Source organism: Nelusetta ayraudi, unplaced genomic scaffold (genome assembly GCF_046127955.1).
Source record: "Nelusetta ayraudi isolate G7.1 ecotype Tasmania unplaced genomic scaffold, CSIRO-AGI_Nayr_v1 ptg000135l, whole genome shotgun sequence".
Classification (NCBI taxonomy): domain Eukaryota; kingdom Metazoa; phylum Chordata; class Actinopteri; order Tetraodontiformes; family Monacanthidae; genus Nelusetta; species Nelusetta ayraudi.
Window position 1 is genome coordinate 12,748,582 of NW_027466185.1, and position 26,815 is coordinate 12,775,396.

A 26,815-nucleotide genomic window follows, 5' to 3' on the forward strand; every position below is an offset into this window, starting at 1 on the left:
AGGACCGCAGCAACCGCGCACGACCGACATTTGCTCTCTCTTCTCCTCTCCCTCCTTCCCCACCGCTATCCCTTCCGCCCTCCTCGGTCCGTCCTCCCCTCCGTTCCTCCCTCCTCCCCGCGCTCTCTCTCCCTCCCTCCCTCCCCGAGACTCGGAATGCCCGTGCCGTACTGACACAGTAGCGATACGGGCTCACTAGACATGGAGGCCCGATTGACGAGAGCGGCCCGCGGTGACACATCCAGGCCCAGCTAACGGCGCGTCCGAATGGAGTTCTAAGCGCCTCGAAGGGAATTTACCGACGCCAGCTGCCGCGAAAAGGAGGGAGAGGATTTTTTTCCTGCAGCGAGGAAGAAGAAATAGAGGGAGAGATCCATTTCGGGTCTCTGTTGATTCAACGCAGCCGCCATTTTGTTGACAGTTAGTGTTTTTTTTTTTTTTTTATAACCTACAGAGCGCCGCTCTGATATTTTATGCCACCGGGTTATGTTTCCCTATATTTTTTTGCGTATGGACACGAGTCGTTTTAACGTGTGCACCCCATAAGCCCCTACCCAGCGTCGTAAGAGTATATATTTTTCTTCTGGTAAAAGCTGCCTTGCTAGTGCATCGTTAGCCGTCGTAGCTGAGGTGTAGTAACACGAGCGCTTGCGAGAATGTGACGGAGATGTAAGATTATGTGCATCACTTGTGCCGCGGTTGTGTCACATTCTCTGGGTTTACACAGATGCTTTAATTGCCGTTCGCCGTTGCAACTCGTTAGCTCGGCACAGCACAGCGGGTATGGCGGCAACAGCACGGGGTGAAATAGGCTTAAATCGCCCTCAAGCTGGCTGCTGATAGACGGCTAGTTAGCCATCGCTTGAGCCGTTGACACAAACTGGACGGATGGTAGCTACTAGCTTGTTACAGAATAAACACAAATCTGCCACAGTACTCTGATTGACTACAACACCACCCGGGAATTGCTGTTTGCGCATCAACGTTGTATTACGCGATTGCAGCCTATCACTCGGCATATTGTGGGACTACATGTGCCTTTTCGCCATCGCAAGTTTGTGTTATTGATGTGGCAAGGTTAATCCAATTTTATGTACGCGGTCAAGTGATGTGGGCGATGCGTACATCGATTGTTGTTTTCGTCGCGACGTTCTAGGCTGTAACGTAATTACAACGTTTACGTGACTTCCAAAAGCAGTCTCGGCGTTTGTGTTGTTAATTGTCGCTCGTATAGTAGAGGTTGGGGATAGAATTATAGGTTGTCCCGTTAGCTCACAGCACACGCGGAACATCTTTTGAAACATCATTGACTTTGCTAGGATCTGACATTTTTTTCCCCTCCGTGTTTTGGTTTTGGCAATTCAGCACCTGGAAAACACAATGTGGCCACCACGTTGATAGAGACTGCGGGATTACACCGAGCCAAATAATGTGAACACATTTCTCTGGACAGTTGCACAGGTGAGTGAATATCGCATGCAAATGTCCCATTAAAAAGAGGCGACGTGTTCTCTTTTGCCTTTTGACAGAACAGATCACATTTCCTGCCGATCCCGTTTTCTGCAACAATTCTTTATCGACTGCACCAGTTGCGAGCATCAGCTTCTAATGGCTTTCACAAACTGTGAGCGCATAATTTTGAGGGACATATTTCCATTTCGATTCAGTCGATGATCATGCTTATGGCTAAACGTACTGAATTCGCTGACGGCACCAGCGCTTACGGGCAATCTGTCCCGACACTCGTGATTTATCGTCCCCGAGGGGTGGCGTGGACTGTTACCGGAAGCCGAGAGCGGTTAACGTGTTTTGGTTTTTGTTGAGCCTCCCTCTTGTTTTTTCCTCCGGGCGAGACAAGTGACACTTAACTAATAGCTTGATGCGGCGTTGTTATTCAGCCAGTTGTCTTAAGAGACGTGGACTGTGACAATCTGCTGTGACGGGCACCTGTCACTTCCGACCAGATGTGCCAGAGCGCCCCCGCACCCCCGTGCATCCTAACCCAGGCGACCCGCCCGCGGCGTCTAAGGCCACGCCCACCTCGCTTAATATAAACTAACGGTAGTAAGAGAATCTGGCTCCTCTCCTTCCTTTGGATAGGCTCCCCTCCTGCCTAAGAAGCTCTTGGAATGACGAGGCACGTTGATAGCAGACGCCAGCCCTCATGTGAACGATGCAGGAGGGGGGAGTGGGACATGTGGGCGGGTTGTGTAGTATTGCAGCGGCCAAAGGGAAATCGGCAGTTATGAACAACGTGTGCAAAAGTGAGGAGGGAGCGGAGGGAGGGAGGGGGTTTAAGCAAAGAAATGGGAGGGGGTGCAAGAAGTTGTTTACTACGTTCCTTCCCTGCTCTGCCTTCTCCCCAGGTTTTTTTCCCTCCTGACTGATAGTGATTATTGATCCTCTTGTTTTAAATGACCCGCATTTGTTCTTGTTTGATGCTTTTGGCTTTCTACTTAGACTCATGGTTTCCTGCCTTTGAAGGTTACCGAACTGGCAGGCGTGATTGAAATCTGTCCTCGCTTTAAGTAGTTCAGTTATTCTTTTTTGTGGTATGACTGTAAAGCAAAATGACTACCCAGTGCTTCATCTGCGCTATAGGAACAGGAAAACCCCAGTGTCTCAACAGAAAATGGCACACTGTTCATGATAGCGAGAATACAATTCTGGAAGCTTTTTTCCCCCAGTATAGATCGTGTACAGTAGAAAATACCCGCGAATGGTTATGTAAGAGAGATGTTTTGATCCTCTGAGACTTTCCTTCATGGGTTTGTCAGTGGCCTTTCAAGCTCTCAGGTACAACAGTGACTTATTTTTGGCACGGCTACTGTAAAGCAGCGGAAGAAGCAAGTATCCCTGAAAGCATTTAGTGTAAAAAGAATGAAAGGGAACATTTGTCACCCTTTGAAAGAGTTGCACAGGGAATAGAGGCAGAGGAGGTAATGGTCGCAATCTGTTTTTGATTAAGGTAGGAACACAGTGAGTGAAGTTTTTGTGCCGTTACTACTGCTTCTCAAGTTTGCGAAATAGTCAGGAAGAGGATGAAAAAGCCTTAATAAAAGGGGGTGAAAAAACAGGGGGATTGATGCGAGTGTTGGAGAAAAGAGGGAGGTGTGATCTGAGTGTGGTATGTGTAGTGGGGAGGGGGCTGGTGTCTACAGTTTTCAGGCGAAATGGAGTGAGTAATTGAAGTAAACACTGAGAAGAGGGCGTGGGGGAATTGTAGGCCAGATTCCAAAAATCATGCCTTGTTTACCCTGTTGTACAACCACAAAATCTCTACTACTGGTTTTCGCTCTCATATTACAAAACAAACATGCTCAAGGAGTCTGTATGGGTCGCTTTTGTTGTCTTTCAGTTCCTATGACACTTGACTGGTGCAATGATTTTCATGACTTTCCAGAGGATCCATGAAGTTGCTGTTTCACTGATATAGGGCACAGAGAAACCGCGGGCACTTTGGCACTCCATCACTCACTTGCAGTTGCTGCTGGCAAAGGCTGGGAAAGGCTGTAGGATTCTTTCTCTCGTCCCAGAGGGCCCAAGTGCTGAGGTCACAGTTCTGAATTGCCTCCAAATGACTTCACCCAGAGAAAGCACCTGCTTGGTAGCGAATTCGCATTAAATCATCCACTGGCCACTGGGAGCTGTAGACGGGCTCATTGAATTGGACTATCCTCTAAGGAGCACAACTACGACACTTTCTACTTCCTACTGCTGGAGTGAGATGAGCAGTTTACCTTCATCAAAGGCGCACGTTCTAAATGCTGCCTGTAAGGCAATCAAAGACACTTATTTTGGACTTCTATATTCTAAAATAACTGGTTATTGATTTTAGACTGTTGTCAGCTTAATTGTTTCCAGAGTCCTTCAGCCAAAGGTAATATTTTTCAGGTTAAAGGACCTTGGCTGTCCTAGTATGTCTCTGATTGTTATAGAGCAGGAGGACAAATGCATAAAAAGGCACCTTCACAGGATGAAGGACAGTCATCTGAATAGATTTTGATTGCTGTATGTACTTGACTGTTATACACTAAACTTTACAGATTAAAACTATTACTTTTTTAAAGGTCTTTTTTATCTTCATTGTTTTAACTACATCTCCAAAAATATGTAGATCTCCAGAAACAACATATTTTTAATTCATTTGATGAAATTCCATATTGTGATCAATGGAGTTCATTCATCATTCATTCATCTTCTGTACCCGCTTATTCCTATTCAGGGTCACGGGGGTCTGCTGGAGCCTATCCCAGCTGTCTTAGGGCGACTTCAGGGTGACACCCTGGACAAGTCGCCAGTTCATCGCAAATCAATGGAGGTTTTTTTTGTCTAATATGTCACCTGTTCTCTTGTCTATATTTCTACAGTTGAAGGAGAAAGAAGGTTGGACTGCAGAGGAAGGGAGCCGTACCACTTCAATCTGAGGAGCGCTTAACTCCCTTCCCCGTCCCCTCTCCCCTCTTCCCATCCCCTGTTAAAAACTGGATGAAAAACGTCAGCGTCCTCGTCCTATAACTCATACAAACTCATAGAGTACTTATGGATCCGAAGATTCAGGGGGGGAATGCAACTCCACCCCCTCTTCTCTCAGGTACCCCAACTGGGGAGAGAGATAAAGATGCCGGGGGTGGAAAGAAAGAAGAAGAGGAGGAGAAGAATCGAGACCGGGAAAAGGACGGGGCTGCCACAGCATCTGCTAGTACAGGAGGGACCGTAGCGAGTGGGGCTGGAGGTGCCAACGGAGATCAGTCCCATTTTTCCATTAAGGAGAGCAGTCTGTGTGAGGGAAATGTCAAACTTAAGATTGGCCTTCAAGCAAAACGCATGAAGAAGCCTCCGAAGATCTTGGAGAATTATGTGTGCCGACCAGAATTCAGGGCCACTGTGAGGCATACAGCACGTGGAGGGGGCAGCGCCCGTGGCAACCGTGCCGGGCCTGCAAGCGATGGACCTGTTTCCCAGACTCGGAGTCCTTCACAGGGCAGAGAAAAAGAAAAGGAGAAAAGTCCCAGCGTCAACAAATCAGCCTCATCGTTGTCGTCGGCGCCCTCTTCCAAGGGCCCTTCACCACCTCCTCTAGCCGCTTCTCTCGCCAGCACTACCCCCCTGTCGTCCTCCCAAGTGAATGGGAGTGCTTTTGCAAAAAGAGTAAGTGTCAAAATTAGTGTGTATATTCATTGAGGAATGGGACATGTATTTTCAGTAATAAAGGGGCACGGTTGTTTAACTAAGTAAGCTTGCAAATGTTTGTGCCTGCGCTTCGGCAGTTTTATCATGCAGTTATTAGTGAAGCAGTGGTCAGTATTGAAGGTCCCTTACTAATGTTGAGGTTAATGAACAGATAAAGGGCAGAGCATAAATTGTTCTTTAGTATTCTTTGTGCTCTGTGTTGACCTGTCCCTATTCATCTGGGACCGCCCCCTTCAGTCTCCCTTCGACTGTGTTGTCCTTCCTCCGTATCTGCTCTGCAGCGTCCTCTCCTCACCCCTCCCCTGTGCAGTTGTCTCACTTGCTCTCCCTCGCTCGCTGTCCCCAATCTGACCCTGATAAGTGTCATTGAGTTGAATGAAACCTCTCCCGCGGGCAAGCCCGGGAAACAGCATTGAACAGAAAGGCCTGTCAATGAATTGCTGTGCTCAGAGTGGTAAACCCACTGGTGTTAATTTGCCACCTTTTTTGTTTATATGCAAAAGTCTTAAACACAGACCATGAAATTTTTTACATGTCCACTGTATATAGTTGTGTTATTTTGGGATTTACATGGTTTATTTTGTATTAAGAATGTTATTATTTTATTGCAGGGTTCACCAAAAACAGATCACAAGTTGGATGCAAAGCCAGACACAAAAGGAACCACCACCACCACCACACCATCAGAGAGGCCCCTTAATCTTCATCGCCCCACATTGGACAGCAAAATACATCCCTCTGGGAAGAAGACACCAACTCCACAACCCAACCCTCGAGCCCCCTCACCGTCTCCACCACTACCTGGATCAAAAGAACCCAGCTTTGAAGGACTTAAATCTCCTCAATACACCTATAGCACTGAAAATCAGAGAGACAAGGACAAAGGAAGTCAGAATTGGGGAGCACCCACAGTCACTGAGAAATTAGCTCAACTCATTGCCACTTGCCCACCCTCAAAGACCCCTAAGCTAGCAAAGCCCTCTAAAAGTGACCCTGCGTCTCTTCTGAGCTCAGGCTTTATGGCGCCCACAGCCAAGCAACGAGACAGAGCTTTGGCCAATAGGAACACATATTCAAGAATGGTACACCTATCTCCACCACCTCCAGTGTCACGGCCACCCGGGCGACCGTATGGCTCCAGGAACAAAGACAGTGTTATGGAAAATTCACCAATCCTGATACCATTCAGAAATGATGATGCAGAAGGACCTGTGAAAGCCAGTAGCAGCACCAGTTCCAGCATCAGCAATGCCAGTAGTCGAAGCAGCAGCCCAGCTCTCATGTATGGCAATAATCGCCTCTCGGCTATGTCAAAGGATGGCAACCATGACAACAGCAACAGTAGCATTTCTAAGTCACAGTCACGTCCGACTCACTGCCCAACCCACACCACATCAATACCATCCTGTCCAATTTCATCTTCTTCCACCACCTCGACGGAGCAGAGGACTGTAAGTGCGATTAGTAGCCTAGGCTTACCTGCCCCTTCACAAGGATACCATGCAAGAGAAAGCCCTGCTTTGGCAGAGGAGAGCACTGCGAGTTTGATAGAACAGGAGAGGAACGGTCCAAGAGAGTTAACCAAGTGCCCACCTCCCATGGGAACTGGAAAGTCAGAAGGAAAGGACAAGGGGGTAAATAATCAGTTATTGCGAGTTGAAAGGGGCAAGAGTTCTAGTCCAAGTAAGCACAGTCCTCACAGGGATATTGGCCGACCCGCAAGGGCTTGCAGTCCACCTGAGCCTGTACGACAAAGAACGCTGTCTTCGTCAGAACCAGACTGTGATGATGGCCCACCAACCCCCCTTAGAGATGATTCTCCAGACTCCTCTTTCGACTCCTCCGCAGAGCAGGACAGCAAACCCCTCAAAAAACGAAGAGGACGGAAGCCCCGTTGGTCCCGTTTAATGAACAAGGCCCAGAGTCACAGAGCAGGCCAGGACTGCATCTTTGACAAGAGCAAAACCAACTTGCCTTTATCTTCAAGCCTGGAAACCCTGGCACCTCCTGTCAAAAGACCCGTGGGCAGGCCTCCGAACCCAAATAAAATAAAACCAAATCCTGTGCCACAAAACACTGTGTCACAGCTCTTCCCACCCCAGCCTAAGAAGAGAGGAAGGCCAAAATCTAAAATGCCAAGGCTTGATGCTCCAGCCCGTGGGTGCCTTTCCAATAAGCTGGCCCCCTCCAAGGTCTTTTCATCACTACTGAAGTCCAAAGAAGAGCAGGATCCCCCTGTTCTTCACCCAGAGGTGGACCTGAATCCCCCTAAACCAATGCCTAGAAAACGTGGACGCCCCAAGCGCCTTCCTCCAACGTTACCACAGGAGGGCCAGCCTCCCACATTAGCTCCAGAGTCAGGAGAGGTTGGAGAAAAACTGTTCCGTGCTAAAGGAAATGGGCAGCTTATCATGAAAACTATCATAGGCAAGATCAATAAGATGAAAAGCATGAAACGTAAACGTATTCTCAGTCAAATCTTGTTGGGCCCAGAAGAGGTCTCTAAGGGCACCACCAGTGGAGTGACCAGCTCTGTCGAGGTTGCAACGCAGTCGTTATCCTCCTTTGCTGCTTCTTTGGGTGGAAAACTGGGTCCACAGATTAATGTTAGTAAAAAGGGCACCATTTACATGGGTAAAAGAAGAGGCCGGAAACCAAAATCAGCGACTAATGCCACAACTCCAGCACCAACATCAGACTTGTTCCTCTCCCCAAACACCACCACCCCTCTCCATCACCACCATCACCATCATCATCAGTCCCAACACCCACACCACCAGCTCTCCTCCTCAGAGGTGTTTCCCTCTCCTTCTCTTTCGCAGTCTAGCGGAGGCCACAGTCCCATCAGCGACGCTAGTTTTGTGGAGCCAGGCTCAGTGCACTTTTCAAGTCATTCTCATAACTCTCACCATGGCCACAGCACCTTCTCCTTCCCTCCCCCAACCTTTTCGGCCCCAAATTCCCGCAACCAAGGGTTGGGCTCGTCATCCATTTCAGCCGCTTCCCAGAAAAAGTCATCTTGCCGTGGATATCATCACCACCATCACCATTATAGACAGTACCTCCATTACCATAAGCTCTCTCCTCCCAGGCCACTCCATCCCACCTCCCCTGCCCCCCTTGGTGAGCTGAAGGAAGCCACTCCATCACCGGTGAGTGAGTCACACAGTGAGGAGACAGTGCCCAGTGACAGCGGTATAGGAACAGATAATAACAGCACCTCCGATCGTGGTGAGAAGGCAGGAGGGGTGGGCGGCTTGGGCGGAATTGCGGTACCTCAGGGAATGGGTGGCGGTTTACTCATGCCAGGGGTCATGAGTTCAGCCATGGGTCCGGGCGTGGGTCTCAATTCTAGAGGCAGGCGGAGACACTCGGCTGTACTGTTGGAACATCCCTCGCCCTCTCCATCGCCCCATGGTGCAAGGTCATCTCCGGATGCCCGGAGACCTCATCCTGCAGCTCCTGCCTCCTCCTTGATGGGGCATAAGGAAAAGCACAAGCACAAATGTAAACGCCGCAGCCATGGTTGCCCAGGCTATGACAAGCTAAAGAGGCAGAAGAGGAAGCGCAAGAAGAAGTACTTGCAGCTGCGCTCTCGGCGCCATGACCCAGACTTTCTTGCTGAGCTGGACGATATTGTGGTGAGGCTAAGCGAAATCCGGATTGCACATCGCGCCACGGGACATCGGCTCGGTAGCGGCATAGGCCTACCCGGAACGAGCAGAATGCAAGGAGTTGGGAACAGACCTGGTGGTGCAATAGGAGGCACAGGTGGCCCTCCTCCACATCATTACGTCCACAGGGACCTGCTGCCTACAATTTTCAGAGTCAACTTTGGCAGCTACTACTCCCATCCTGCGTACTCCTGCGACCCATTGCACTATGTCCGCAAACCAGACATGAAGAAGAAACGAGGGCGGCCTCCCAAAATGAGGGAGTCGATGTCCGATGTTCCTTTTGTGCCCGGGCTCGGATTTCCTCTTTCTGGTGGAGGCTTCTACCACCCCTCCTACAGCCTTCCCTACTCCTCTGGGCCCCTGGGGTTGGGCTACTACAGAGGCTATCCTCCAGCTAGTGCTCTGTATCCACACCCCCACCACCAATCCCCGCATGGAGCACCCTCCCACCACTCTCACCACTCACCATCCTTCCCCCCTCCTCCCCCAACGTCCTACATGCACCACCACCACGCTTCGCACCTCCTGCTGAACCCCTCCAAGTTCCACAAGAAGAAACATAAGCTACTCCGGCAGGACTACCTTGGAGGAGGAAGGTCTCCCGTCCTGTATCCACCCATGTCGTCGGAACTTTCCTTCAACTGGCATCACAAGCATAAACACAGACACAAACACAGGGACCGCTGTGCAGAGGACGACAGAGAGGAAGCGGCCAGAGGAGGAACAGAGAGCCGGACTGCAGGTATATCTGACAGCGGAGCATCAGGGAAAAGAGAGAGAGTCAGCAGTTTAGGAATGGCAGAGTCTTTACAAAGATGCCGGTTTGGACGGGAAAGTTCCGGCATCGGCGCCGGTAAGCAAGCTGCAGCCTCGACCGCCAACTCCCCCTCTTCGTCCTCATCCTCGTCCGCGGAGAGGTACAAACGCAAAGAGAGCTCTATGTCGTGCATAGGACCCTCCAGACTTGCACTTGGTAGCAGTTCAAAAGGCCACCACCCTTTAGAGTCCTGGTTCAGGATGGGCAGCTCCAAAGCGGACTACTCGAAGCTTTCGCGGGGCCACGCGGTGCCTGCCCACAGGCCCATTTCAGATGGACCAGCCGATGACGCAGGAGGCTGCTCCGACAGCGAGGATGAGGAGCCCCTCACTCCGACGGAAGACGCAGAGTCCGGAGCCCCCCATTCCCCAAACCGTACAAACCTTTTTGCCTCCGCTCTCACTCGCACTACACTGAAAGGCGGGAGAAACAGAAAGACTGAGTTACTTGCAGAGAGTTCTAGTTTCTCCCGCATGGATAGGCCGATGAGAAAAGACCGCTCAACATCAGCAGAAAAGAGAGAGTTAGGTAAGTCTGACAGTTAAGTTAAATATTTCTTTATGAATTGCCTGAACAAAGTCAGCGTACGTTAGCAAACACAGGCCTTTGTGTAGTTGATTATACCTGAAGGAAAGGGGAAAGTGTCAGAAACCCAAAACTATATAACAAAAAGATATAGATATAACAAAAGCAAAACCAGTTTGCATGTACTTGTTCTTGGTATTCAGCTCTTTCAACAATTGCATTAAATTGTCTGCATTTTTTGTCCCTCAAATGAAATGGGATTTTTCTTGAAAAGACTGTTTAGTTCATTAAAACAATTTGACTCTCAAGATGGCCAATTTTCACTTTTTTTTCCCCCTAATAATAATAATAATAATAATAATAATAATAATCGTAAAAGAAAAACTAAATTAAGAGTTCTGGGTCTAATCATCTCTGATCTCAGTGGCTTGACACTGCCATGGTCAAATTAGCACATTGTGAGTCAATTCCAGCCCTGAATTTAAGACCGTTCATTTGAGCGGTAACACTTACAGACACTGACATATGGCACTGCGTGGGTGCTCCCAAATCTCACTTGAGCTCTGCTAGCGAATTCTCTGTATCACTTGAAACGCTTTTATGACGCTGAGGAATCGTGGTAACTGGAACCATCCCAATCGCTCATGGCTAAATCAAACACGGCTTTAAAATATTTGCCAGCTGTTACCCATCTGTAGCGGAATAAAACTGTGAAAATAAAGAGTGGGCTACTTATTTTAGAATAAGCCGAAGTTTTGTTTTATTTGAAAGGCCGTATAAAAGCCTGACATTTGGTCGCTCTTGATGGCGGTTATATACTTGGTTAAAAGAGAGTATGTGTAATGATTTTAAACAAGCTCCTTTGTTAGTGCGGACAGCTGCAGCTGGCCACATTGGATACGGCATTCCTGCCAGAGCTGAAGGGGTGGAGTGTTTTGTTAACATGCTATATTTAGGAGACATTTCCCTCAAAAGCCCACATATGCGAGGCCCAGTCCTCTCACTGAGTACACCTAAAACCAGAGCTAAACTAATGTCGCTGACGTAAGACCAAGATCCTCTGAGACTATCTTGCCTGAGTGCTTTGACTTTGATTCTCCCTCACATTTGAACTCTGGCTCATGTTATATGACTGTACTTCTGTCTCTGGCAGTATAGACACAGCAGAGATGGGTGTTCAGCGTGTACGTACAGTGTATACGTAAATGTTGCATTAGCACATTTGTAAGGTAGATGAAAAACCTAATGATCCCAGTTCAAACCAGCAATGTGCTTTTAAAATCCTTTTGAAATAATCCAGGATTATTTCAAATCCTGTCGGACCTGAGGGGGTCAATCAGCGGTTGCAGACTGCTCTGTGAAGTTGAGGAGGCTAATAGGGGGCTGACATATGAGAAAAGTGATGATTTTCTGATTTTTCTCTGTCGAGATAAGACATTTATTTGGTCCGCTTTCTCATGTAGGTTAAGTTCACCAGGAACCTGCTGTTGTTACCACGTTCAAGTAATGTATGGAAATGGGGCCATGTTAAGGCAATGGCTAATTCCGTTTCCACTCTAATAAACTCGTCGAGTCATTCTGCTTTGACCTTGTCTCTCAGTACCCTGGGGATAAATCATTGTGCATTCTGAGCTTGAAGTGGCGGGCTATTGATGATCATTGGTCAGTAGGTGGTGATAAGTGTGAGTGAAAAAAACATTGCCTTCTGAGTCAGAAATGAAATACATTTTAAGGATTTCACATGATGCAAAATTCTCCTTTTCAAATCACTGGATTCCTTAGTAGTTAGAAATTTTGATACTTAACTTCTTTTGCTTGCTTTACTTTTCACATTTCAACTTTCAAACAGTTTTTATTAAAGGAGCCAGTTTTTAAATCCGCCCCTTATGATGTTGCAAAGGTCACCTCTTCCAGGTTGGAGACAACTCTACAAATCACAAGTTGCTCTGTTCCTGTCACTTGTGGAGTCTCGCTGTTTTGTTTTTCATCACTTTCTCTGCAGATGTTTTCTTCCTTTTTTTTGTTTTGATAATTAACAAGGCAAGGCCCCCCATGGGGGAGAAAAGTCTAGATCTGAAAATGGTTATGATACAGAAAAAGAAGAGCATATATAAGTAGCAATGTGAAAATGAAAACCAGGGAAACTAAAAAGTTAAGAGAAACTATTGCAAAGCATACGTTTTTGTTTTTTTGTTTTTTTTGACCAGGGTCATCAGGTATCCAGACAAGAGGTATTGCCCTGTCGAATTCCGAAGAGCCTGACGGACCTTTGCACCACCGGCAACAATACCATCACCAGCCTTCTCTGTTTCACTCCCATGGCTCTGCTTCCTCCTCCTGCCTCTCTCCTCCTCAGGACTGTTGCCTGGATTCGTCCTTGCCCCACCACTCTCTTCGCGCGCAGGCATCCAAACACAGCCTGCACCATGTCAACAAAATCCTGCGCGTCAAGAAGCTGCAGAGGCAGGCTCGCACGGGAAATAACATGGTAAAGAAGAGGGGCCCCGGTCGTCCCAGAAAACATCCCTTGCCCTCTCCGCCACCTTCCCCGCCCCCGGCGGTGGAGATGAATATGACTTGGAGCCGAGAGAGAGAAGAGGAGCATCCGGCTGGAGGCAGGAGGAGGGACGGTGACACTGTGACTGATGCCATTGAGTCAGTGGTCAAAGGACAACGGAGAAAGGGTCAGAAGAGGAAGCACTGGGACGGAGACGGGGAAGAGGAAGGAGAGGAGGAGGAGCAGCGGGAGGATGGGGAGGTTTTAGAGACTGAAGGGCAGTTGGCGGAAAGAGAGGAGAACCTGGGCAATTTGATGGCGAGGTCCAAGACTGGGACAGGAAGGTGCTGGCTCACACAGGACGAGCCTCAGCACTTCCGTGGGTAAGAAACCCTTTTTCTCCTCTGCCAATATTAACCAGCCTCCTGAGAGCCTTGGTTAAGTGGCTCTTGCTATCACGTGCGATGTTGAGATGAAGCGTACATGCATTTTTTATGCATCTTTTTATATTTATATATTTTCAGTCCGGCGGAAAACCAGCCAGATGGCCACCGCTCACCTGAACGTCCGGACACTGTTTCAAGGGAACAAGCTCCACCTGCACCCGTCAACAACCAGAGGGAGAAGAGACCAGCTCGACCTCCAAAGAAAAAGTTCCAGAAGGCTGGGCTTTACTCTGACGTGTACAAGACTGAAGAGTAAATTCCACTTCATTGTATTTTTATTTTTTTTTAAATGTCAACGGTCAATATTTAGTTGAATGTTGTTTTTTTTCAATTGATATGAGCTCAAGGATGCAAATTCTAATGGGTCACAATTAAACTTTTTTTTTTTTTTCAAGTTGTTTAAAAGTAACTTGAGCTTGTTCTAGGTATACGGGTATACACCACGCCATTTAACAAGAAAAACCTGTGTAAAAAAACATGTTCAATAAATTGTGACGAATGTAATTAAATCGCTTAAATTCTTAATCGACAATTAATTGATAATCAATTAATCGTTAACATCCCTAATGAGATCTGAATGTGTGAAAAAAAATTGTCAGGTGTGGTTCTAAAAATGAGTTGTTTTTTTCTGCACCTTGTAGCCCACGGAGTCAGCTCTTGCAGCTGAAAAAAGAGAAGCTGGAGTACATACCTGGGGAACACGAGCACGGGTTGTTTCCAGCTCCGATACATGTCGGTGAGTTCTAATTGGGATGCAGCTCCCTTGCATTGCAGTACTGTGATTTAAAAAAAAGAAGTACTTGTCAAGGCCTCCAGTGTTTCCTTTGGATCTCGTGAGCTCTTAACCTTAGTCATGTGTCTGCATGCCGTGTTAAAACTTGGCAGCCTCGCCCTGTTAAATTTGATTAGTCATATTTGTGCTGATGAAAAGCCACAGCCGCTCTCTTGAGTCTCACTTCCAGTGTTACTCATCAGCATCCACCTAACGGTAAAACTGTTTCAAGGAAGCTGCCGTTTTTCGGTAACAAAAAGCTTCTGTTTTTTTGTTTTTTTTGAGCAGCAGTAGTATGAATAAACATCATTAAATGACCAAACATCCCATGTTTCTTGTTGGTACTTGTTTGTTCCCAGGGAAGTACCTGCGACAGAAGCGCATTGACTTCCAGTTGCCTTATGACATCTTATGGCTGTGGAAACACGATCAGGTGAGCAATCATACTGTGGACTTGTTTTGGTTTATTTTGTGTTTTTTGGGTTGGGGGCTTCACCGTGAACACTGAAAATAGGAAGTAGACTGAGAACAACGAGTATCCATTTGTCTTTTTATGTTTATGTCTCTTTTGTATTTCAGCTGCACAAGAGGCCCGATGTTCCCCTTTACAAAAAGATAAGATCAAGTGAGTTTCACCTCAGTTTATTTTTTCATTTTGATTACATGCAAACATTTTTTGCTTTGTCCTGAAAGCTCTTTTAGATTTGAAAAATCTAAAAAAAAAAAACATTTTTGGGGGAATTTTTAAATTAAAAAATGTATTAATTTCTATGACTCAAGAGAAGAAGCCCAGGGATGTAAATGCTGCCTGAACAACTTGACTGGCTTCCAATGATGTGGTCCTTCACATTTTGTATCCAGTGTTTTCAAAATAGGAATCAAGACTGTGTGATAACATTTTTTATTCACATAACAAAACAGTGTTGGTAAATGTTGGATGGTAATTTTGCCTTTTTTTTTTTATGACAGATGTCTATGTGGATGTTAAGCCTCTGTCTGGTTATGAAACAACAACATGCAACTGTAGACCTCATGAGGACAGGACGGAGAAAGGTTGCCTGGATGATTGTCTGAATAGGTAAAACATCTTTAAAGTAAATAAAGGGTGTAAGTCAAGAGAATCGATTTGATTCCTTTTATTCACTTTGCTAGGATGAGCTTTGCCGAGTGCTCCCCCACTTGTCCGTGTGGCGACAACTGTGACAACCAGCGCATCCAGAAACACGACTGGGTCCAGTGTCTGGAGCGGTTTCGTGCAGAGGGAAAAGGCTGGGGCATCCGCACCAAAGAGTCTCTCCGTGCAGGGCAGTTCATCATTGAGTACCTCGGGGAGGTGGTCAGCGAGCAGGAGTTCAGGTGCGTTTACCTGCTCGGATATCATACAGCACAAAATCCTTCATGAATCCTCACGCTTGGAAGTTACTGAGAGTCCCTTGACAATCTGGAACCTCCTCTGGCAACACATTTCAGGAGCCGCATGATGGAGCAGTACTTCTCGCACAGCGGCCACTACTGCCTGAACCTGGATAGCGGCATGGTGATTGACAGCTATCGCATGGGCAACGAAGCGCGCTTCATTAATCACAGCTGCGAGCCCAACTGTGAGATGCAGAAGTGGTGGGTGTCATTTCCATTTATTTTACTTCTTTTTGGTTATCCTGCTTGTTGGCTTTCACAAAAGCCCAGATTTATCTGAAGCTTTTCTGCATGAGCAGTCGCTGAATGTCATGCGACGGTTTACCCAACAAGACCTGTAAGGGGACTTTTCCTGTGTGGTGTCATTGCTGGTTCAGGGTTTCCTGTATGGGTATATGGAACTTCTACCATTTGAAATGGTTACTTGGCTGATCTGTAACATAATTAGCCATGTCCTAAAATAGAATACAGGGGTGTGGGAGGGCGTATATGTGTTTTTAAAAAAAGAGCAAACCCAAGGTTTTCTGATTGTTATCAAGTGACACCTTAAAGGTTCCATGCTTCATTGAACCAGACACCATAAATGGCTGTGCATTCACTGTATTTTATGCAAAGAAGGACCAGGCTAAATGTGGCAGAAATACTTAAGCTGTTATAATTCAAGACTGGCTCTAGATAATTGGTCGAACTGCAGTGTAGCATAACGTTTTGTCCTAGTTTGGTTACTGTTAAAAGCCCTAAAAAGGGATATTTGCTGCAGGTGCATTTCAGTGAAAATGCATAAGCCCTACTTTGAAACCCCAGCCTGATTATTGTGGCTGCAGGAGAGGTAGTCATCTAATGACATCACATTTAGTCAGTCTGTGCCAGTGTTTACAGACTTAAATAGCTTAAGTGGCCCAGCTACAAAACAATTCAGAGATTTCCAAGGGTTAGTTCTCACAGTGTGGCTCAATCCACTGCTAGCTGAGCTGGGCCGAGCTGGCTCATTTTTTATTTTTTTTTTACCAGTCAAACGCTGCAATACTGTTTTGTATGTGTGGTTTGCATGTATACTGTGAATCCACTGGACGTGTCACTGCAGTTTAAGTAGCAAAGGAGTTTGATGTGGATGCACAATGACCTCCAGGGAGCAAAATTTAAAACGGTTTCATCCCCTGCGCCCCTGATCCAATGTATGAGTCGGCGCATGTATTGGTAATATAGCGTGGCCGGGGCTTGAATAATTAGACTTTGCAAGGGTAGAGCAATTTCCAGCACAAAGCCTGACACGTCATCCGTCTTGTCACAGAAGAGAGATTACACACAGCCAGGCCTTAGATGCAGCTCCAGTTCCCAAAGACAATGCGCTGAAGCAGCTTTTAGCCCCTATAGCAGGAATAAATTATCAAGTGGATGGCAAACACAGGAGAGCCTCACTCTGGGAGGGATGGTTGGATGAAGAGAGTGGAACATACGTGACCATTAGACCATATATATATATATATATATATATATATATATATATATATATATACATATATATATATATGTGTATATGTGTATATATGTGTGTATATATTTTAAAAAAAAAACTAATTGAAATGTAATTGATCCCATAATTTAAGACATTCTTAATCCTCCAGTCACAGCCTCACAGGTTTAAGTCCCTCTTAAACTTACCTGAAGCTGTGTCAAACACTGGACCAGAAGTTGGCTGGGGGTGTGGTCACTAACCTGGAGTACTTATTGTTTTCTGTGATGTCCCAAAGGGCTGATTTGCAAAATCTAGAACTAGTGACTGGAAAAAAAGCAAAGGGTAGACTTTTCATCCTGACAGGAGCTCTCAATGGTAAAATCTTATTGTTGGAAAAACCTGGTGAAGTAAATTTTGCTCAGTAAATTTTAAACTCATACTTTTGACCAACTCACTTGTTGACTTTTCTCTCCCAGGTCAGTGAACGGCGTCTACAGAATCGGTCTCTTCGCCCTCAAGGACATGACCAGCGGCACCGAGCTCACCTACGACTACAACTTCCACTCCTTCAACACGGAGGAGCAGGTGCTAAACCTAATTCCCCTTATTTTCTGCTCAGAGTTTTGCGTCCGTCAAAGCCTCTTCCACCATTGACCTCACTTTCCTTCTTGCGCTCAACAGCAAGCGTGCAAGTGTGGTTCAGAAAGCTGCCGGGGCATCATTGGAGGGAAGAGCCAGCGAATAAACGGCCTTCCCCCGAAGACTGGAGGCACCCGGAGGCTGGGTCGACTCAAGGAGAAGAGGAAGTCAAAACACCAGCTCAAGAAACGAGTGAGTTATCAGCCATGTTTGAGACTAAGACATGGAATTAATGTGTTTCTGCTCAAGGTTTTCTGATCGTCCTGGAGGCACTGTTGGTGTCCTCCAACGGGGTCACACTTTTAAATAAGTGTTCTTATCTGCAGGAGGAGGAGTCGAGTGACAGCAACAAGTTCTACCCTCATCTAATGAAGCCCATGTCTAATAGAGAAAGGTAAACTCAAGCGTGATTCTTCTAAATTCTTTCTTCTCGGAACATCTTGCAGCAGCTTCCTCTTTTGTAAGCCCAATAATTGTTGAAGGCACCTGCGAAAAAATGTGCGGGGGCTAAATTAAAGAATAAAGAGCCTCCCCGTCAGTCTCTATCAAGATATCTTCTACCGTGTTGTCTCCCCATCATGCGCCCTTCTCTTTCGATCGTCAGGAACTTTGTGCTGAAGCACCGCGTGTTTCTTCTGAGGAACTGGGAGAAGATGAGGGAGAAGCAGGAGCTGCTGAAGAGGGAGGGCGAGAGGGAGAGGGACACCGGCAGCCTGTCCATGTACACCCGGTGGGGCGGAGTCATCCGGGACGACGGCAACATCAAGTCAGGTGAGCACGAGGGGACGGAAACCTCGACTTGAGGAAGAATTTGATGATGTAAAAGCTCATTTTGATGCCTTGTTGTTTCATCTCATTCTTATGCCTTGTTGTTTCGTGTGTGTCCTGCTTCCAGACGTGTTCCTGACGCAGTTCTCGGCCCTTCAGACGTCACGGTCAGTGCGCACGCGGAGGCTCGCCGCCGCCGAGGAGAACACCGAGGTCACGCGCACCGCCCGCCTCGCGCACATCTTCAAGGAGATCTGTGACATGATCACCAGCTACAAGGGTGAGTGAGAGAAACTCACCAATTAAGCTCTGTTGGTCTGATGAAGCGTTTAACTCAAAACTCTTGTCTGAGCTTCTGCGACACGCGACACAGATTACAACAATGTTTTTTCTCTTTCCTCCGTCAGACTCGGCTGGCCAGATACTCGCAGCTCCTCTGGTGAATCTCCCATCCAGAAAGAGGTGCGAGCGCCAAACAGTGCATGCCCACATTTTTTCCGCTTCATTCATGTTTTTTTTCCTTCCTTCCTTCCTTCCCCACCACCATCGTCATTGTGTTATCTCGACCATCAGTGTTGCATCGCCCACACAGTGTAACAGTTTTATCTCACACGGCACATTTCAGCTGTGACAGACTGTGCTTTGAGTCTGGTCCAGTATTGATAGTCATCAACTTGTTTCAACCGACAACAACTCATTCTGATTTTGTGTCTGTGTGTGTGTGTGCGCCACCAGGAACAGTCAGTATTACGAGAAGGTGTCCGACCCACTGGACCTGAGCACCATTGAGAAGCAGATCCTCACCGGCCACTACAAAACCGTCGAAGCGTTTGACACAGATATGCTCAAGGTGTTCCGCAATGCAGAGGTGGGCATGTGCACCAGTAAGAGGGGGGGGGGGGAGAAAAGAACTGAGGAGGGCTTCACTTTTCTTCCTTCTAGGATCCCCATTTGAGCTTCTACACTGTCTAAATAGAGGCAAAGTCCCAATAATAGTTTACAACTCCTTCGTCATTATTTCTGCTTGTCTTCAGTCATAAATTAGAAGCTGCCTAGCATAGCTGTTAAAACAACTTGTGCCACTCAGAAAGAGGTCATGATTCAGTAGCAGAAGTTTGAATCTCTTTTCGGGCCCTAAGAGCCTCTTAGCCCAACAGACTGACGCCTGTGTAGAATTATTTTCAGCTGTACTTGTTCCTCTGGCAGCACACAATTATGTGTGTGAGTTGATCTGAAGCGGCGCATAGTTTTCTCTGACGCAATTGAGTTAAAAGCCACAAAAAGATTGTAAAAGCTCACAGCAGCTCACAGCGGGTTTTTCCTCTTGTCTTTTTTTTTTTGTCCCAGAAATACTACGGCAGGAAGTCGGCGGTGGGCCGGGACGTGTGCCGGCTGCGGAAAGCCTACTACAGCGCTCGCCACGAGGCGGCCGTCCAGATTGACGAGATCGTGGGCGAGACGGCCAGCGAGGCCGACAGCTCCGACTCGCTGGAGCGCGATCACGGCCACCACAACCACGGAGGCTCCCACGACAAGGACGACGACGTCATCCGGTGCATCTGTGGAATGTACAAGGACGAAGGCATCATGATCCAGTGCGAGAAGTGCATGGTGAGAGCCGCACTGCAAAGCTTCTGTACGGTTCATTGAAAAGTCACTTCAAGCAAACAAGACCTTTTGGATTTGCAGTTTTTTTATTAAGACTCAAAAAAAATAAATAAAATAAAATAATATATACATATATACATATATACATATATATATACATATATACATATATATACATACATATATACATATATATACATATATACATATATATACATACATATATACATATATATACATACATATATATATATATATATATATATATATGTGTGTATATATATATATATATATATATATATATATATATATATATATATATATATATATATATATATATATATATACGTATATATATGTATATATATACGTATATATATATATATATATATATGTATATATATATATGTATATATATGTATATATATACGTATATATATATATATATATATATATATATATATATATGTATATATATGTATATATATACGTATATATATGTATATATATATATATGTATATATATACGTATATATATGTATATATATATATATATATATATATATATATATACGTATATATATGTATATATAGATAAATACATGTATGATTTTTTTTGGGCTTCTGTGCATCTGAACAATTGTTTTTGTGGCTGCAGGTGTGGCAGCACTGTGACTGCATGCGTCTGGAGACTGAGGTGGAGCACTACCTGTGTGAGCTGTGCGACCCTCGGCCGATAGACCGGGTGGGTGTCACTGTCTTTGAAGCGCCTTCATTTTATACTTATGTTATTTCAGAAAATCAGCATACCATTCAGTCATATATCACTGTGGGTTTTTTTTTAATTGCTTTTGCAGGAGGTTCCCATGAAACCGCAGCCAAGCTACGCTCAGGCCGGCTCTGTTTACTACATCTGCCTGCTGAGAGACGAGCTGCTGCTACATCAAGGTAGACAAAACAAAACAAAAGTTACACAAGCAAAGGGGTTCATTCAGCCTTTGCTTTTAGCAACAAAGACCTGCAGAAAGTCTTTGCTGATCCCCTGAATTTTAACTGACTCGTATGACTTTTGTCTGAACAAACTCCACCTCACTGCTTATTAAAGGCTGGTGGTTTCGAATATATACGCTGTCAAGTCACTCTTAGCGCTTTGTGTGTAACAGCGCTGTCAAACGCAATGCAAAGCGGTTCTTATTTCTACCTTTTTTTGCAGGTGACTGTGTGTATCTGATGAGAGACAGCAGACGCACACCTGAAGGCCAGCCTCTGCGGCAGTCCTATCGCCTCCTGTCTCACGTCAATCGGGACAAACTGGACATCTTCCGCATCGAGAAGCTCTGGAAGAACGAAAAGTTGGTTTTTAAGATGATAGTTGCAGCCGACACGGCTCCAGCTACTGGCCTCTTTTAAGGCACTGAAATCTGAGACATGTTGAATAGAGTGTCGGAAAATAAGTGTCTTTCTTCATGCTAACTCTTCAGGGGGGAGAGGTTCGCCTTTGGCCACCACTACTTCCGGCCTCACGAGACGCACCACTCTCCATCGCGACGCTTCTACCAGAATGAATTATTCCGCATGCCGCTTTATGAGATCATCCCGCTGGAGGCGGTGGTGGCAACGTGCTGCGTTCTTGACCTCTACACATACTGCAAAGGTGAGGGGGGAAAAAAACCAACCGGCTTGACATATTCTAATGGAATGATGCTACTTTGCTAGTTGTTAATTTTCAAAGCCTCTGCTAAAGATGGATGAGTCACCGACGGTGGCAGGTATAATTTTGTTGCTATTTATGGAGTCTGACAGGATTGTTAAATTTAGCCTACTTGTGCATTTTCATGACAGGCTTTAATTGGGCCAAATCACATCTGATTACACAGTTGTGCTGCTGTTCTGGGATGTGACCACTGCCTTTGTTACTGACGTTACTGATGTTGTTTTGTCATGTGTTGACATGTGTGAGCAGTAGACGTGCAACCTTTAAGTAGGGAAACAGTCCAAAGGCAGTTATGCTGTCTACATCGTTGCCCATTACGTGTTCATCTCTTATGCCACTTAGCTGCTGTGGTCCCCAGGAGTCCATTCTGGTCTCCAGTCTCCACCCATTTCAACTATACCCCTATAAAGGAATCATTATAAAGGATTCCTTTATAATGAAACATTATATTATATTTTATTGGTTTGCAGATGATCTGTTGGCTTACAAAATCCAAAGCCACATTTTGAAATAAGATGTTAAAAGACTAACTGTATCCCATCTGAATAAGACAGATTATTATTTTTGGACAAGAAAACTTTCTAAATTGTTGCGACAGTGTTGTCACCTTTATTGTTAGTAAACTAGCGATGCATTTTAGGCAACTGAGCTTTGATTTATTCAGATGAGCTCAGCTCTAAGGTGAATATAATATGCATAAATGTAAAACGCTCAAGCAGCAGCTCTCTGTTTCTTCCTTGCAGGACGGCCGAAGAATGTAAAAGAGCAGGATGTGTACATCTGTGACTACCGCTTGGACAAATCTGCTCACCTGTTCTACAAGATCCACCGGAACCGCTACCCGGTGTGCACCAAGCCGTACGCCTTCAACCACTTCCCCAAGCGGCTGACTCCCAAGAGAGACTTTTCGGTGAGTGCAGGGAGGGACCGATGTAGGCAGTCTGCTAATATTTTCCCCAGTGGAGAGATATTGTAAGTTAATGTTGCATTCAGTCGGTGCGGAGGTGGCCCGCGGCACTTTCGTAGGTGGAGCCAACTGAAAACAAATTAGGGGAGCCACAACTGTTTTTGTGTACAAGCCAAACCACATCCCTCGCTGTAAACTACCTTCAGGCCTGAGTCTTACGACGATACACTTGTGAGGTTTATGTTTCCCGTTGTAAAACATAATGTGCAGTTTTAAAGTACGTCGCGTGACCCCGTATGTGACGTCCGCTGACGTGTAAATGTGAAGTGTTGAAAAGTGTTCCCATGACACTTTTGTGATATAACTCCATGTCGATACGTCTGAAAAACCTCCTCGTGAGAGCATCAAAACATTTAGTGATGTTTGAGAGGTTTTTCCAAGCTCAGGTGTTTCCATGGCCAGTTTTTCATTACGATATTTTGGTTTTGCGCAATTCTAGGAGTAATGGAAATACAGCTATTGATGCATGTGTATTGTTTTTGCAGCCTCACTACGTTCCCGACAACTACAAGAGGAATGGCGGCCGGTCTGCATGGAAGAGCGAGCGGTCCAAAGGCTGCGAGGACAGCGGCTCCTCGTGCGAGCGCGGCGGCGACGACTTCCCACCCGAGGGCGACGACGGCAGAGGGGCGGAGGACGCCGCCGAGGTGTCGCGGGAGCACGCCGAGCTCGTCCCGCCCAAGCCGAGGAGAGACGGGGGAGACGGCGAAGGGGACGACGACGACGACGACGACGAAGAGGACGATGAAGAGGAGGCGCAGGACTCTCAGGAGCGCAAGGCGCTGGAGGAGAACGCCACCGAGAGGATGGGGGAGATGCTGGAGCTCCCGTCGTCCTCGGCCTCCTCGCCGCTGCACCACCCTGTGCTGGGCAGGAGAGAGGCCCAGAGGGAGAGGCTCAACAAGATCCTGCTGGATCTGCTGCACAGAACCCCCAACAAGAATGGTGAGGGATCGGGAACAAAGCGGGGGGTAGGTCAACGGCCAAGTGAGGGTGAAAGTGTCTGCTAGCCTGGTGTGCCACGTCATTTCATTGTTCATTGACACTAGTCAGTTATTTTGGTTAAAATGAGGCCATCCGTTCCCATTTTGTACAAAATTCACTTCCTTTTTTAATGATTTTTTTTTTTAACAATAATATGTCTTTATCCAGGGTGTTTGGCTTATTGTGCCAGGCCAGGGGTGGGCATGGTGGGCCACAATGGGTTCTAAAATGTGACAGAGGGGCTGAAGCAGGAGTGTTTTGGTGACCCACCTCATAGGAGGAGACAACATATCATGTAATCTGTAGAAACCGTGATTTCATGTCAACTGAAAATGCACCAAAGCAAACTTCTAACAAAGTCAGCGTCTTTAAGGCCCCACTGTGTTTAGCTATTTATTGAAATTACTTAAAACACTGTAAATGGATGAAATACAGCTATTGTATTACTTATTTACGATTCATATAATTTCATCAAGTTTTGTGGGCTGGATTAAAAAGCTTAACAGGCTGCATATGGCCCCCGGGCCTTAGTTTGCCCACGCCTTTGCCAGGCCATCCATCCATCCATCCATCCATCCATCCATCAATCATATATTTGATTTTGGGCAAATATCCAATTGTCTTTCATGTGCCATGTTTTTGTGTGTGTGTGTGTGTGTGTGTGTGTGTGTGTGTGTGTGTGTGTGTGTGTGTGTGTGTGTGTGTGTGTGTGTGTGTGTGTGTGTGTGTGTGAGCCTATTGTGACAATTGCCATGTTTCTCACTCCTGTTGTCTTTTCTGCTTTTGCTACAGCCATAGATGTCACTTACCTCCTGGAGGAGGGCGCAGGGCGGCGGCTCCGGCGACGCACACTCGGATTTGGTGATTTTGTGGGTCGAAAATGAAGTGGCTAAGTCCCGGCCGAGCTCACGGCCTCTCACTTTTACAAGCACGAGGGGGCTGAAAACGGAGAGACGGCAAGAAGGGAAAAGAGCCTCACCGTCGGTCGTTCCGACCGTCCGACGAGCCGCGGTGCATCCGTGGGGACCTCTTCCCGTTCACCTCTTCCAAGACTGTTATCTCATCTATGAGAGAGGAGGGGGTTTGGATCCGCTGACTCCACGGCAGTTTCAGCTTTTTAACGAGCCTCCAGGAGCACTCGAGAGAGAGCTGATGCAAGACATTGTGCTTATATATATGATGCAAAACATTTTTTTTTTTGTTACGGATTCACGAAAGAAATAACCAATGCACTTAAAAAAGGCATCGGAATTTGCAGACATGGGAAGATGAATACCACTAAGACGCGTCAGAAATGAAACAAGTGGTACTAAGAGGGGCTGGATGGCTGTCGTTTCAGTGAACGGGTATGAGAATGCGGGAGAATTGCTCCCCCTTGTGGGACCTCACCGAAACGACAGTGTCGGCTGAGGAAGGGAGTAAAGGCATAGGAGAAATGTAATTTGAGCAGTGTGCTCAGATGCTGCTCATTAGATTAGATAGAGAAATCAAGGGTGGTGAACTGCACTTTTGGTACCATGAATATTGTGAAGCTCTGTGTAATGTATCTATAACGAAAACACACTAACTCTCACAGTATTGGTTGATGCAGTCCGAAAAAAAGCGAGTTAAAAAAAATCTATTATCTTTTTTTCTCCTGTTTTACTGTAGTGACTCATTTAGGAACAGACGAGACGTGGGGTGTGTTTGTTTTTTTTTTGAGTTAAAGGGACGGCAGGACGATTGAGCGTGCGCTTTTTGTCAGTCCAAGTGTCTTGTCGAGGTTTTTCACTTTCTTGCGAGGCTGTCGAGTAGCGCCCCTCCCCACTCCCCCACACACCCGCCCTTCATTTGAAGCAACAAGATTCACCAGCTCAACTAAATCAGGCGTGTTTTTTGGGGCCGCAGGGGGGGCAACACCGGCTTAACGCCTTACACAGCCGTGCTCTTCTTCTTCTTCTTCTTCTGCCTTGTGCGCAAGTGTGTGCGAGCGTACACACTGATTGTGTGTCTTTACTCTGCCAGATTTCTTGAAGATATACCTTTAAAAAAAAAAAAGAAAAAAGTAAAAAAAAAAATAAGGGCTTGATGGCAATTAACAGTTTTAAGAAAACTATGGAAAACAATACTTAACATGAAATGTATCGTGATGGTCATATTTTCTTATATTCTCTGAGACGGGTGGGATGGTGTATACTGTATATCGGGAGGGGATTTAAAGTCTTTATTTGTCTTCAAACTAATGTTCCTAGTTGCCATGGAGAATGTTTTTTAAAAAACTGAAATTGTGATACATGTTAAGACACCCCCTTCCAAAAAAAATGCCTCCGCTTCAAAAAAAAAAAAAAAAAAAAAAAAAAAGGTCCATCCTGCGAGGTCCCGCCGTGTTAAACTGACAGAATAATGACAAACATGAGACACTGACAGAGGTGGAGAGAAGTCACGGGACGCTGTACAGTGCCAAGTTATGTAAATATACACACTTTACAATGAGGAGTGTCTCCAAAAGCAATATCTTGAACTTAAATTTTGTTAATTATTGTAATGTACAGGACCCAGCCCGAAATGTATTACAGTTATTATATTATTTCTTTTGTTTTTATCACTATAATGAAGACACTTTTTTTTTTTTTCAAAATGTCCTTAGATACTCATTTTAATTGTCCTGATGACATTAAAGCTGCATTTTTGTTGCCTAGAAGAGGGGTTCATCTATATACTGCATGAGCAAGAGGAATGTCAAACAGACACTTAAGGCATTGGGACGTCACAGTGACTCAGCAATGACAACTTTGTCACTGAATATTGTTAATATTACTTTTTAAGGAGGCTTGCACTCCTTGTTTTTTTGCTGCAAAGTGTTGAACACTAAAAAAACAAACAACATAAAAATGTAATAATATTTTTAAACAGTGACAGATGCAGAAATTAAGCTGTCGGCCCAGTATCATGTTATTATTATTATTATTTTTTGTTTCTCTCGCTTTCAAATAGGAAAACGGTTCCGTTTTTGTTTTGTTTTATTTTGTGATAGCAGTCATTGTATGATGCTTGTACTTGTACTCGTGTGGTTTGCGTGATTTGTTTAGTTATTTTTAGACAATCACAAAATAAGATGCAAGCATTGTATATGGCAGACTGGCGGACATTTTGTGATGTGTACAGTTTGTCAATGAAAAAAAGCAACTTCTTCCACTCGTTGAAAGTTTGTAATTATACTTCTTAAGTAATGAAAAATGCTGTTGGTTTTTACTTTATTGTTTTATATTTGTTTTTTGTTTTTCTTTTTGTTTTTTAATAAAAAGCACTACATTATTGTGAAAGCACTGTTGATGTGTTTTGAATATTAGTAGTGGT

General features: G+C 45.7%; 1 protein-coding gene across 2 annotated transcripts; it reads left to right on the forward strand.

The window, feature by feature from the left end:
* ash1l (ash1 (absent, small, or homeotic)-like (Drosophila)) lies at positions 1–26,781 on the forward strand. Of its 2 annotated transcripts, none has more exons than XM_076011619.1 (27): positions 1–420; positions 1,366–1,461; positions 4,371–5,151; positions 5,805–10,215; positions 12,420–13,092; positions 13,234–13,407; positions 13,797–13,891; positions 14,287–14,360; positions 14,507–14,552; positions 14,897–15,005; positions 15,080–15,283; positions 15,398–15,544; positions 17,276–17,384; positions 17,481–17,630; positions 17,765–17,832; positions 18,043–18,209; positions 18,334–18,486; positions 18,614–18,668; positions 18,942–19,074; positions 19,554–19,817; positions 20,473–20,559; positions 20,672–20,762; positions 21,028–21,166; positions 21,296–21,468; positions 22,272–22,438; positions 22,981–23,466; positions 24,272–26,781. In XM_076011619.1, the coding sequence occupies exons 3-27, from the start codon at positions 4,543–4,545 to the stop codon at positions 24,275–24,277; spliced, it is 8,790 nt and encodes a 2,929-aa protein (XP_075867734.1). In that variant the 5' UTR covers positions 1–420; positions 1,366–1,461; positions 4,371–4,542; the 3' UTR covers positions 24,278–26,781. The 2 variants fall into 2 exon arrangements, with proteins under 2 accessions (XP_075867734.1, XP_075867733.1); XM_076011618.1 differs by having other exon boundaries at positions 22,981–23,440.
* Positions 26,782–26,815: the final 34 nt, after the last annotated feature.

Excerpts from the sequence above, each read along its gene's own strand:
- ash1l (XM_076011618.1), top strand. The coding sequence starts at position 4,543 with ATGGATCCGAAGATTCAGGGGGGGAATGCAACTCCACCCCCTCTTCTC. Across the intron at positions 17,833-18,042 it reads CCCATGTCTAATAGAGAAAG|GAACTTTGTGCTGAAGCACC; the intron begins GTAAACTCAAGC and ends TTCGATCGTCAG. Across the intron at positions 21,167-21,295 it reads AAGCTCTGGAAGAACGAAAA|GGGGGAGAGGTTCGCCTTTG; the intron begins GTTGGTTTTTAA and ends CTAACTCTTCAG.